General features: G+C 30.9%; 1 protein-coding gene across 4 annotated transcripts in view; it reads right to left on the bottom strand.

Moving 5' to 3' along the window:
• Nucleotides 1-14,655, bottom strand: part of LOC123016029 (polypyrimidine tract-binding protein 1) — a 155,676-nt gene that overhangs the window by 105,105 nt on the left and 35,916 nt on the right. Inside the window, exon 1 of one of the 4 annotated variants that reach the window (XM_044416206.1) lies at nucleotides 2,461-2,611. The exons of 2 other annotated variants lie outside the window; for them this stretch is intronic. Coding sequence is in view for 1 of the 2 variants with exons in the window: in XM_044416204.1 (XP_044272139.1) it covers nucleotides 2,311-2,328 (18 nt within the window). In the remaining variant the exon portion in view is untranslated. Of the gene's footprint in view, nucleotides 1-2,310; nucleotides 2,409-2,460; nucleotides 2,612-14,655 lie in introns of those variants that run through there. One more of the 4 variants, XM_044416204.1, reaches the window with a different exon arrangement.

The following is a 14,655-nucleotide window of genomic DNA, read 5'->3' as shown; positions in this document are numbered from 1 at the left end:
ATATTCCCATTTTGTGTTTCAGGTCAGGTTTCGTCTTAGGTTTAGTATTTTTTTTTACTCGATTATGTTTCAGGTTTTACGTCCATACGAGTATAATTGTTTTATACTAAATGCCTTTTGTTCACAACTCGAAAAGATAGAGAAGGAATTGAGGTCTGGTCTGGGAAAATCACCCCTGAAACCCATTTTTCAGCAAAATTGTCCCAGTTTTCAGTAAGCCCGAAGCCGCTACTGAGTCACAATCTTAATTTCATTCCACAAAAATAATACAGAAATAATTGTTCTTCACCTTGAATCGAGAAAAAACCCTTCCTTTTAATTTCTACACACTTTTGTTATTTTTATAAAGAAAATTGTAAACAAATCGTAATTAGCTTGAGTAAAGACACAAAAAGTTAATTAATGTTATGTTGAAGCGTTGATGCTTTTACACGGTTTTGCATAAATTGCAGATGAGCTCAAGGGTATTCGGATGAAAAGGCCGTGAAAAACGACAGAACTGACACCAACAGATTTTATCTGAAATGTGACTAAAATACAATAACAATTGCGGAAACAATAATTTTATCTTTATTGTTTGCAATAACAAATACTAATCTTAAAAAAACAATATTTTTTACGATTCCATGAAAAATGGAGATGGAAGTATTATCTATCACTTTCTCACCTCACACCCCACCACTCATTTTTTCCGATTTAGCTGTATGTTTCAAGCTATTGTTTCAGATTGATTTCATTGAACTTAATTCTTTTTTTATTTCAGTTTCTTTTCAGCAAATTATTTCAGGTTTCCAGATTTTCTCTCTGGTACTGCATTTTCTATGCATTTTTGTTTAGATCTCAAACCTTTCCTCCAAATTTCTCCATCTCCTTTTTATATTTAATTTTATTCCTAATTCTTCGTTCTAAGTTGTTCCCGACTTTGTTACTTGTTTCAGGTTTAAACCTGTATAAATTTTGACCTATTATCAAAACAAAGAGGAAAAAACGTAGGTTTCAGGCTTCGTTGTGATATTTTTCAGACGATTTCTCATTCTAGGTCAGGTTTCAGCGTCAGATTTTGACTTTTTTCATTGAATGTTTTGCAACAACAACAAAAATTTTTTTTACTTGTTTCAGGTTTAAACCTGTATAAATATTGACCTATTGTCAAAACATAGAGGAAAAAAACGTAGGTTTTAGGCTTCGTTGCGATATTTTTCAGACGATTTCTCATTCTAGGTGAGGTTTCAGCGTCAGATTTTGACTTTTTTCATTTGCAACAACAAAAATTCCAAATCAAGCCAAGGCCACCAAATCCAAGTTACTTGACACCTACCATTACGTATTTTTTAACATCGCACTTCTAACAATCTGTCAAGGTCGTATTAACTATTTGGCAACTTCTAATTGAATAAGAAGCGAAAATTACAGTTCAAATATTCTTTTTTCTCAATCATTGCCATTTAAGAATCAAGGAATTATTGCTTCATTTTTTGAAAAAGTCTTTCCTGATGTAGGAAGGCCACTATTGTGCAGAAATGCAGATGATCTACCAGTCCACCATGACCGCCAAAAAAGAAAAAAATCAAGTGAAACCCGACGAATCTTTTTTGATGCAGAGCATGTCAAGGACATGCAATGAAAAACACGTGTGGAGAAGACGAGTTTGTGAAAATTCACCTCATAGAAGTAATTTTCAAAATGTATATTTAATGCGAAATTTCGTTTCACATTACCACTCGAATTTTCCATCAAGTCCAATAATTGTAAAACAAACAATGACTAGATTCTAATGATGTCCAAACCACACAAAAATTTTAACATGTCTGACGTCAAAACTAACAATGAATTTGTAATAAAATTTTCTTTCCTGAAACATCAACCCTTATTAAACAAACAACAGATTCAAACTGATATTATTTCAAACAACAGTTAATTAACTCGAAATAACTTTGAGACACCCTATATTATCACGTTGCTTATCAAACAAGCGCATTTTTCAAACGGTAAACAACTATTTATTGTCTATATTCACACTTATCGGCTTGATATGTAATCCTTAATCCCCGATATTGCGGATTATTTAGTATGTCGAGTCAGGTAGAAAAAGAAACTTTGCATTTTCTGCATATCTTTCCGCTTACTCAACACGTAACATTATCATTTTCGTCGTGAATCATGAAACAAATTTAAAAAAATAATTGTATTAGCGTACATTTCCGTAATTAAATAGTGGACATGCAATCGAATTTTCGAAAAAATAACCCGCGCCGCGCCTTTACAATAGTAAAAGTGAAAGACAGTGTGTGAAATACCATCATTACGTACCGATTTCATATTTCGCATTTAAACACTAGAGCGATAATAGGTCATGGGTGAGTTTTGCGGGAGAAAAAAAAAAACCTCCTCCCGTTGTTTATATTATCGCCACCGTTTCGAGGTTATAGTCCACACATCCGGTGTAGCGGAAGTACGAACCTTAAACGCAGCCGCCTTGTGTTTATCCCTTCGAAATACACCACAACTAACAACACGTCACACACAATACACAAAAACGCACTTAATTATTCCGTGATGAGGCACTCTGCCTTCGTTATTTCACATTACACGGCCAACTCCGACGCGCCAAACTAACTTAACGCGGCGTGCATCAGGCGAGACCTCTCGAAAACCATCGAAAAGCAACGAACAAAAAATACCATTATTATTGTACCTGTTGAATGGGACACGAATTTCGGCCAATGGGAGGTGAGGATGAGAGGTCACGGGACCGAGAGGGTCGCCGCTCTTTGTCTGGCAAACAATGGGACGAATGGGTCATGTGACCGGTTTGATTGATTTTTAGCGACACGCTGTATATTTCAAAATGGGCAATTTTTCAATTAACGCCGACTTTTGTGAGTATTTAATTAAGTTAATGCGAGGATTAATGTCATGGCGGTGAAAATGAGAATTTCGAGTGGTGAATCAATTGAGAAGTTAATGCCCTCTGAAGGGAAAAAAAAATCGATATTGAAGGTAATAGGGGTTTGCGATTATACAGCTGTCTACATTTTTAACACCTGTCAATTCCACGGAGAATAAAAGGAAATAACAAGGATTGTGTTTGAAAAACGATAACAAATAGATAACATTACGAAAGAAATGAATTATGCAAACTATAAATTTTCCAAAAGCGAATATACATTACATTAAGAAACAGTTAAATTCCTTTTTAAAAATGTTATTTGTAACTTTTATTAAATAATTCTCCAATCTCACTTTCATTCATTTATGCAAAAATCCAAAAAAATCCTTAGAAATTCCCAAGAAGTCTCTAAAAATCCTCGAAAACTCCAACACTATACCTCAAGAATCAACGGTTTCTTCACAAATCTTCTAAAAATGTTTTAAATTCCCACTAACTACTATTGGTAATCCTAGGATTCTTAAAAATTCCTAAAAAAGTAATGGAATTCCCTAAAACTTGTAAGTAGTTTAAGGAAAAAGTGCAAAAAACAAAAAGTAATCCTTAAAAATCCTTAGGAATTCCCAAAAAGTGAAGTCAAGTCAAGAATCTACGGCTTTCTCTTCAAATCTTCTAAATATTTTTAACATTCCCACTAATTATTATTGGCAATTCCTAGGATTTTTGAAAATCCCTACCAAAATAAAGGAATTACGATTTGTGCCAAATGGAAATAACAAGAGTATCCCTAGAAAAATTTCTAGGATTCTGAACAAAAAATGTAAAAGTTTAATAAAACTGTTTAAATTTTATATATTTTACGTCAAGTGTGTAATAAAGAATATTGAACGTTATACCACATAAAATCCTAAAAATCCCTAAAAAACCTCCAAAATTATCGCAAATTTTGAGAAACCTAGCACGACAAATAATATTGTATTGTTTTTTTTCTAATCCCTTGGCAATCCCAGATCCCACGTCAATATATAGATAAATATCAAATAATCTTTACTGCAACTGAACAATTCTATAAATAGAAAAATTCTTTTAAAATCCAAAAAATTATAAACTGATGCTTTTTTTAATTTGGAATAAATTACTCGTTCTTAAAAACGTTTAATACAAGTTTGAACAAATTAGTTGTGCATTCTTTCGGTTTAATTAATTAATTTCAGTTTCTTTTCAGCCAATTATTTTAGGTTTTCAGATTTTCTCTATGGTTCTGCAATCTTTGAACAGTTAAATTCTTTTTAAATATGTTATTTGTATCTTTTATTAAATAATTCTCCAATCTCACTTTCATTCATTTATGCAAAAATCCAAAAAAATCCTTAGAAATTTCTACAAAGTCACTAAAAATTCTCGAAAACTCCAACACTATACGTCAAGAATCGCAAATCTTTAAAATACCCACTAATTACTATTGACAATCCTAGGATTACTAAAAATCCCTGATAAAATAAAGGAATTTGATAAAACTTGTAAGTAGTTTAAGCAAAAAGTGCAAAAAACAATAAAGTAGTCCTTAAAAATCCTTAAAAATTCCCAAAAAGTTCCTAAAAATCCTCGAATATTATAGCCTCGACAAATCCGACACGTCAAGAATCTACGATTTTCTCTTCAAATCATTTCTAATATTCCCACTAATTATTATTGGGGATTCCTAAGATTTTTGAAAATCCCTACTAAAATAAAGAGATTCCGATTTGCTCCAAATGGGAATCCCAGGAGTATCCGTACAAAAGTTCCTAGGATTCTAAACAAAAAATGTAAAAGTTCAATAAATCTGTACGTCGAATGTGTAATATTGGACGTTAAACCACATAAAATCCTTAAAATCCCCAAAAATCCGTAAAAATCCTCCAAAATTATCGCAAATTTTGAGAGACCTAGCACTCTACATACGACAAGTAATATTGTATTGTTTTTTTTAAACAAGAATCCCTTAGCGATCCCACCACAATTATAACAATTCTTGGTACAGATAAATATAAAAAAATCCTTAATGCAACTGAACAATTCTTCAAATACAAAAATTCCTTTAAAATCCAAAAAATCAAGAAATTATAAACTAATGCTTTTTTAATTTGGAATAAATTGCTCGTTCTTAAAAAAAACGTTTAATAAAAGTTTGAACAAATTAGTTGTGCATTCTTTCGGTTTAAAAATATTTTTCTAATTATCGATAATTTACGACATGACAACATGACAGGCTCAAACTTTTTCCTATTAAACTCTCTTTATCCAAACTAAACGAAACCATTTTCGACGACATTCTCTATTTTTCTTCCATAAAATCCATCCGCAATATCCATCAATCACGCATCTTGTGTCGACATTGACTGCCACTACCATGCAAATCGGAGACCTTAGCAACTTCCCCTTTTTGTTCTAAAACAACTTTATTTACACGAAACGAGTAGGTTATGCGGTAATTAACACGATGACGCATTAAAAACCCATTGGTAAAATTTTACCAACCACTGGAGGGAAGTAGTCCGAAAAAACTCAAAACATATTATTATTCCGGACCCTCGAGCAAAACCAAGAAAAATGTCGACATAAGAATTAATACTAATTAAATTTCAGGGCCGATTTTAGACCTAAACGTCTGATATTTGACAATGAACGCCTTAAGCCCTAAATAATCCCTCCGGACACGACCCTTTCTGACCCCCATCAACCCCTATCATTCAAATCTCAGATTTGGAGCATGAAATTTCAAAAAAACACCACGAATTCATAAAAAATGTCAATTTTAACCTACAATATTTAACCCTCGTAAAAACACTTGTGGATTGGTTGGGTAAACAATGCGGACTATTAAATTATTCAACGAGTTTTTTCCTAACGGTTCGTTTCAATTTTCTCGCTTTTTCCCCTCTCTCTACCATTATTTGACAGTTATGGAAACCGAACAATAGAAATAAATGGGATAAAAATATTGAATGAACAAAGTAAATAAACATCAACTCAAATTATTCATTCTTTTCATTCCCAGACACCCCCACTGAAAAAACAATATGGACGACGAGACGCCAATCAATTCGACGCCCTTTCATTATTGTAAAGTGACACTTGATTAAAATTTGTATTAAAAGAAAAAAATCATAGCGTTGTTAAAATTAATGATGCATTCAAAATAACAAAATAAATAAATCAAATGAAAAAAATGAAATAAGATTTCCTCAATTTATTTTCACATAATTTACACGCATTTCCAAAAATTCAGCATTTTTTCACAAAAAAGATAAACCAAAGACATAAAACTATAGTTTTTTTAAATCCATATATTTTTCTATAACAAAATTCCTGAGACCCACAAAAATACTCATAAATCGCAAAAAAATTCTACAACTTCTCTTCGAAATCCGTTAAAATCCATTTGAAATCCTCATGTAAAAACTGAAAAATTACCAAATTTTCGTAAAAACTATAGTTCTTTTAAATCCCTTCGCACCGACTTTAATCCTGGTACAAAACACCTAAGATCTATAAAAATCCTTCTTCTCAAAATCTGTTAAAATTTTTAGAAATCCACTCAAAATCCTCATAAAAAGCACAAAAACTTAAAAAATAGCTAGAAGATTTAAAATTATAGTTTTCTAATCCCTGAATGTCTCTGCAACTGATTTTAATTACTATACAAAATTCTTAAAATCCATAGAAAAATCCCTGTAAACCGCAAATTACATAAAAATTTCTACAACTTCTCCTAGGAATCTGTTACAATTACATATTAGAAATCACAAAAACTCTCAAAATTTCTTAGAAACAAGTTAGAGAGAGATTTAAAATTATATATTTTTTAATTATATATTTTTAAATTCCCGTAGCATCCGCAGAAAAATCCTTATAAATAGCAAATTATATAAATATTTCTACAACTTTTACTCAAAATCTGTTAAAATCATTAGAAATCCTTAAAAACTCCTCATTGAAAAAATTTTTTTTTAAAGAAGCTAGAAATAGATTAAAACAATAGTTATTTTAAATTCCTGTAGTTTTCCGCAATCGACTTTAATCCTCGTACAAAAGTCCTAAAATCCACTAAAGTCCTTTTAGATCGCATACATAAAAAGTTCTAAAACTTCTCCTCGAATTCTATTAAAATCGTTAAAAATCACAAAAAACCGTCATAAAAATGCACAACAGCTCCAAAAAGTCCTTAAAACAAAGCTAAAAAGAAATTTAAAATTACAGTTTTTTGAAACCCTATATTTCTCTACAACTGATTTTAAATTCCTGAAACCGCTAAAAAAAATAAGAAGTTCTCTTCAAAATCTGTTAAAATCACTAAAAATCCTCCACTAAAAACAGAAAAATTCACAAAATTCTTTACAAAAAAGCTAAAAACAGATTTAAAATTATAGTTTTTCTATTCCCTATATTTCACCGCAACTGATTTTAATTATTGTACTGTCTTAGAATCAAAAAAAAATCTTTATAAACCGCAAATTACATAAAAATTTCTACAACTTCTCCTAGGAATCTGTTAAAATTACATATTAGAAATCCTCTCAAAATCGTCATAAACAGCACAAAAACTCTCAAAATTTCTTAGAAAGAAGCTAGAGACAGATTTAAAATTATGTTATTTTTTAATACCTGTATTTCTTTAGAACTGATTTTAATTCCCGTACAAAATTCCTAGAATCCACAGAAAAATCTTTATAAATCGCAAATTACATAAATATTTTTACAACTTTTCCTCGAAATCTGTTAAAATCATTAGAAATTCATTAAAAATCCTCATTGAAAAAAAAAAGCAGAAAAAGTACCAAAATTCCTCAAAAAGAAGCTAGAAACAAATTAAAACTATAGTTCTTTTAAAGTCCTGTATTTTTTCGCAATCGACTTTAATCCTCGTACTAAATTCCTAAGATTCACAAAAATTTTAGATAGCATTTTACATAAAAAGTTCTAAAACTTCTCCTCAAAATCTATTAAAATCATTAAAAATTCACAAAAAATCCTCATAAAAAAGCACAAAAGCTACCTTAAGTCCTTAAAACGAAGCTAAAGAGTTTTAAAATTATAGTTTTTTTAAAACCCTGTATTTTTCCACAACTGACTTTAATCCCAGTACAAAATTCCTGAAACCGCTGAAAAAACTAAAAAAGTTCTCCTCGAAATCCGTTAAAATCACTAAAAATCCCCCACTAAAAACACAAAAATTCACAAAATTCCTTACAAAGAAGCTAGATTGCAATGACTTACATAATTTTTATTTGTAAATGCCCAAATATCTTTAGAAAAGTTTAAGAACGTTAAAAACCTTTAAGTAGAAATTGGGTTTTCCCAAATCACAAACACGGATTTCCAACTGTGCTTTATTTTTAATGGAAAGAGAGTTTGATGCAGATTACAAATTAAATCCTTATTTTAATATAAACACGAAATTAAAATTTTTATGAAATATTCGACCACATTGGAGCCTTGTTGAAAAATTCACCTCGAAAATTCCCATCGCTAAAACCGGCCATTTAATATCTAATTATTGCATTAACAGATTTAGCACTAAACTATATGTTACATGTGCAATATCCTGCCACAAACCGCATTTCATTAAGTGTCATTTTGAAAATTCCCGATTCGTATCGTCCATCTGGGATTCAAGCAGAGGACACAGGAAATGAAAATTTTTTGTGTGTGCTCTCTCGTCGACCGTTGAAATTTTTACGAAAGCGACTCATCACGCTAAGTGGCGTGATTATTTAATAAAAGCGACAGAGGCGTACACCTAATTAAAAGGACGTGGGGTCCGGCCGTTATCGAGAAACAACAACCTTCCCTTATCATTCTTAATTAAATGTATGCACAGAAGGCGAGCTAAGGATGATCTGGGGCTTTGAAGCGGGTCGCCGGCTCCTTCGCTCTTGACTGAGAGATGTGTTATTAATCTTCTTAAGTAAACGTACCCGCAGAAGGATCCATCTCTGCAGAACAAATACCGCCGCCAGATACAAAATCACACAATTTTTCTAGTTATTTCCCCGGTTCCGGTTCTAATTTCCCATAGAATTTTGCTCCAAATTCCAACAAGTAACGGGAAATTGATCAACAAGCACTGTACTTTTCCGGTACAACTTGGCAAAAATTCAGATTTATGAAACGGTGCGTTTGATCATTGGGGAAGAATTAATTTTAAGTTCTGGCAACGATACAAAGTCGATTGAGAGTCTCCTGTCGGTGCAGTTGCGAATCCTGCGGGGCTCCTTCCTCTCTGAACGTCTCACTCGGCCGTAAAAGCACGTTAAACAGATAAAACAGGCAAATTGAAAACGTCATGTGGGTATTTACCAGAGAAAACTCCTCGAGGGATGGAAAATAATGCGAATTTTTCCTAACGGGCTAGAATATTACCCGCCCCTGTGGCGGAGTAGGAAAAAATCGTCTCAAAAACCAATGATAAATGTGATAAAAGACCAAGATAATAAAACAATCATCCCTAATTTTACCAAAATTACTTAAAATAAAGCTAGAAACCAATTTCAAATTATAGTTTTTTTTAAATCCCTATATTTATTTGGAACCGATTTTAATCTCCACAAAAAATCAGAAATTACATAAAAATTTCTCTTCAAAATCCGTCAAAATCATTAAGATCCACAAAAAATCCATATAAATCGAAACTTATATAAACATTTCTATAGTCATCAGAAATCCATTAAAAACCATAATTAAAAAAAAAAACAGAAAAAGCATCAAAATTCCTTAAGAAGATGCAAGAAAAACTAGTTCTTTTAAATCCCCATATTTCTTCGCAACTAATTTTAATCCCCGTACAAAATTTCCAAGATCCACAAAAAATCCTTACAGATCGCAAACTGCTTAAAATTTTCAAAACTTTTCCTCGAAGTCTGTTAAAATTATTAGAAATCCATTAAAAATCCTCATAAACAAGCACAAAAACCCACAAAATTCCTTAAAAAAAAGTTAGTTTAGGAAAACTCCTAGAATTTTTCCACAGGCTAGAATATCACCCGCCTTTGTGGTGAGGTAGAGAAAAATCGTGTCAAAAACCAAAGATAATTGTGATTGCAGACAAAGGTAATAAAACCATCATTATAGTTATAGTTATAGTTTTTTTAAATATTTTTTTGCAACCGATTTTAATCCTCACAAAAAAATCTACATAAATCAGAAATTACATAAAAATTTCTACAACTTCTCTTCGAAATCCATCAAAATCATTAGAATTCCATGTTAGAAAAAAAGAAAATTTCCAAAATTCGTTAAAAGAAAGCAGAAAAACTATAGTTCTCCTAAATCCTTATACTTCGTCGCAACTAACTTTAATCCCTGTACAAAATTCCTAAGATCCACAAAAAATCCTTACAGATCACAAGTACTTATTAACTTAAAAATTTCTACAACTTCTCCTCGAAATCTGTTAAAATTATTGGAAAGCCAGTAAAAATCCTCATAAAAACCAAAAAACTCCCAAAATTCCTTAACAAAAGCTAGAAACAGAGAACTACTCGAGGGCTGGAAAATAATTCAAAAAGACCAAGATAATAAAACAATCATCTTTAAAAATTTTAAATTATTATTATTATTAATTACAGTTTTGTTTAATCCCTATATTTCTTTGTAACCGATTTTAATCCCCACAACAAAGTCCACAGGTATCAGAAATTACATAAAAATTTCTACAAGTTCTCTTCTAAATCCGTCAAAATAATTAGAAATCCACATTAAAAAAAGGAAAATTACCAAAATTCCTTAAAAAGAAGCTAGAAAAACTATAGTTCTTGTAAATCCTTATACTTCTTCGCAATTGAATTTAATCCCTGTACAAAATTCCAAAAATCCACAATAAATCCTTACAGATCACAATTTACTTAAAAACTTCTACAACTTCTCCTCGAAATCTGCCAAAACTATTAGAAATCCACTAAAAATTCTCATAAAAAAAGGACAAAAACTCCCAAAATTCCTTCAAAAAAAGCTACAGAGAAAACTCCTCGCGGGCTAGAAAATAATGCGCCTTTTTCCTAACAGGCTAGAATATTACCCGCCCCTGTAATGAGGTAGAGAAAAATCGACTCAAAAATCAAAGATGTAAATGTAAAATGTAATAGAAGACCAAGATAATAAAACAATCATCGTTAAATTTACCAAAATTCCTTAAAATAAAGCTACAAACCAATTTAAAATTATATTTTTTAAAATCCCTATATTTCTTTGCAATCTATGTTAATCCCCAAAAAAACATCCATATAAATCAAAAATTACATAAAAATTTCTACAACTTTCCTTCGAAATTTGTCAAAATCATTAGAAATCCACATTAAAAAAAATCCAAAAAATTCTTTAAAAAAAGCTAGAAAAACTATATTTCTTTTAACTACTTATACTTCTTCGCAACTGACTTTAATCCCTGTACAAAATTCCTAAGCTCCACAAAGAATCCTTACAAATCATAATTTACTTAAAAATTTCTACCATTTCTTCTCGAAATCTCATAAAAACCAAAAAACTACGAAAATTCCTTAAAAAAAAGCTAGAAACAAAGACAACTCCTCGTGGACAAGAAAATAATGCGAATTTTCCCCGTTCCTGTGGTGGGGTAGAGAAAAGTCGTCTCAAAAACCAAAGATAAATGTGATAAAAGACCAAGATAATAAAACAATCATCCTTGGCCCACTCATCCAAAGGTTTATGCAGTTGCAGCCGCCGGAATTAGGCGTGGGCTAATTGAATGATTGAGACAATCATCGCTGATGACATCACCAAGAAACACGGTTTTTAAATTAGAACGAACAAATCCAAAGAATGGAGAATAAGAGAGTCCATGGGAAACGTAACGGAATCAATTACTGTGAAAAGCAAAACAAAGAAAAATCTTATGTAGTATGAGAAAATCCCAAGTCTCCAAGATCAGAATATGTATGCACCGTTTGACTTTATCAAGTTATTCAACTTGTTGAAACACGCACACAGTTTGAGAATTTGAACACTTCAACAAGTCCCATTTTCTAATCCATTATTTTTTCCCTCCCATCACCTGAACAAATAAATCATCTCGTAGATGAGTGTACAATTAAAAGCTCATAAACGAGTGATGAGTAATCGTCGTCAATAATTACACGCATTGACCCTTTTCAGCCCGCATGACTGTCCCATAATGAAATTATTTTAATTGATGAACCGTTTCAGGCCTCCATGTTTGCTTGCCAAATTTGTTCCAATTTGCGTCTAATCATTGACAGGTAAACAACACCACACCAATAAATTCAGACCAGGCGTCTCCCGAAGGATCGCCCTTCGACGACTTTATTAAACATTTACACGCTTCAGTTGGATCCGGGACGACGAGACGATGATGTTCAATTGTGTTTCCACTCCTCGTCAAAAGGTGTGTCATGTCTAGACGGCTCGACACGACCAAGCCAAGACGAAGGGTCCAAAAGCAAACATGCTATTTCTTCACCAACAAAAACGATCATTTTGACAACAAGTATTTGCTCGTTTAACCAAAAAATAAATTTTAAACGTGGATCATCCCTTTCGAAAGGATGATCCACTTAAAAATGCATAGAGCGAACAACGGAAATAAATAAACTGCTCCACAAAAGTCAAGGAAGTCGAATTATTTTTACAACAAACAAATTTTATTCTTCTAAGCATTGTGGAATCCAGCAAAAACAAAAAGTAAAAACATATCTGCCTTCATCTCAGTTTTAATAGATTTTTTTTTAATAATTTATTAATTTAATTACTTATTGTAATTATTGCACACTTCTTTATCTTTTGTGGAGCAGTATATATTAATTCAACCAAAAGCAACAAATTTTAGGTTTTTAAAAATTCACCAATACAAATCTACATAAATCTACAGTTTTTTCAACAATAAAAAAAGAACTATTTTAAAGCTTCAAAAAACGAAAAATACACACAAGCAAAAGAAATTTTTGCATTTTCAATGTTGGAATTACAGTAACACATATAATATTACGCAAAAACACATCAACATTTTTCTGTTTCCTGCAGCCAGTTTCAATATTACTTTTCAAAAAAAACCTACTTACCTACTCGTGTACCAAAAGTTGTATTATTGAGAACAAAATTAACAAATTTCAAAGAAAACTTTGATAATTAATAAATCAATTTAATTCTATAACGAAAACTGTCAAAAAAGCTAGTATAAAATTAAAAAATAACATATAAAATCCCAGTTATCAAAGAAATCACTAATTTTTGACTACATCTGCGGTTTTCTTCAAAACAGAACGCTAATTCTGATAATTTTTTATTTTTCTCGCAAGTCTCACACGTTCCAACATAAATAAAGGATTAGTGTTCTAAAAAATTAGTTTATTCGACTTTGCAAACTTTGAACTAGGTATTGGATGTAGAATGTTCTAGAACGTACATTGGTGTACAGAAAATCAAAAAATTCGGTAGTTTAAAGGTTAAAAATTGACAATAAATAGAAAGAGCAAAAATTAGGCAGATCTATGTGAAACAAATTTATAAGATAACAAAAATGCCGTTTTTACATAATTTTAATTTTGGCATATCTATTAGCCAAAATCTAAATATTTTAAACTATTTGTGTATAAAATGTCCTGGAAAGTAAATTGCGTACAGAAGAACGAAAAATTAATTCTGTAGTAAAATAATAACAAAAATTCCAATTTAACATAACTGTGGAATATTTTTTAGGCAAAAATCAACAATTTGGAACTATTTGTACGTAGAATGTTCTGGTAAGTAAATCAGCGACAGAAAATCGAGAAATTCTGTAGTTAAAAATCAGGAATTGTCAATAACTACATAGGGCTAAAAATTAGACAGATCTGTGCCTTAGGTATAAAAAAATATATAAAATAACAAAAATGTCCTTTTTACATAATTCTGACTTTAATTTTGGCATATCTATTAACCAATATCTAAATATTTAAACTATTTGTGTGTAGAATGTCCTGGAAAGTAAATTGGCGTACAGAAAAACGGGAAATTAATTCTGTAGTTCAAGAGTTAGAAATTGGCAACAATTAGATAAGGCAAAAAAATCAGGTAGATCTGTTCAAATTTATAAGATAACAAAAATGCCCTTTTTACATAACTTTGGAATATCTAACAGCCAAAATCAAACAATTTCGAACTATTTGTATGTAGAGTGTTCTGGTAAGTAAATCGGCGTACAGAAAATCGAGAAATTCTGTAGTTTAAAAGTTAGGTATTGGCAATTTTTGACTATATCTGCAATTTTCCAAGTATCTATTAGATGTAGAACAATAATCCTTTTTAACATAACAAATTAGAAGTGCTTTGCAACACCAATAGTTTCGTAGATATCCAATATCCGTCCCGAAAATGTCTACAACATTACAAACTTTGTAAATCGTAAAACAGAAAAAATACCATTTAAAAACAGAGCTAAGCAATTTCTAAAGCTATTTTAGTAGCTTTTAGCTTATCCTCTTCAATGCTTTAAACTTTTTTTTTTTTAATATAAGCTACAGCCTCTACGAAAATATTTACTTTTTAGCCACATCGGAACCACTTACAATTCGAAAGTCTTACCATATCGTTTCCCCATATTTTTTTCAACTTCCACTTGTAAAGCAAACTTTTCTAAAATATTTTTTTTACTTAAATTAAAACGTTTGTTAAATAATATTCCATTTGTAATTATCTTAAGACAGCACTTTTTTTTAATATAATTTTTTAATTTGCCTTCAGAAAATAATAATTAATAAAAATTAGTGTTA

Source organism: Tribolium madens, unplaced genomic scaffold (assembly GCF_015345945.1).
Source record: "Tribolium madens isolate multiple individuals breed KSU strain unplaced genomic scaffold, Tmad_KSU_1.1 Scaffold_19;HRSCAF=116;Tcas5.2_LG9, whole genome shotgun sequence".
In the NCBI taxonomy this organism is placed as follows: Eukaryota; Metazoa; Arthropoda; class Insecta; order Coleoptera; family Tenebrionidae; genus Tribolium; species Tribolium madens.
The sequence above is the reverse complement of the archived record's forward strand: the minus strand, read 5'-3'. Positions and strand labels throughout refer to the sequence as shown.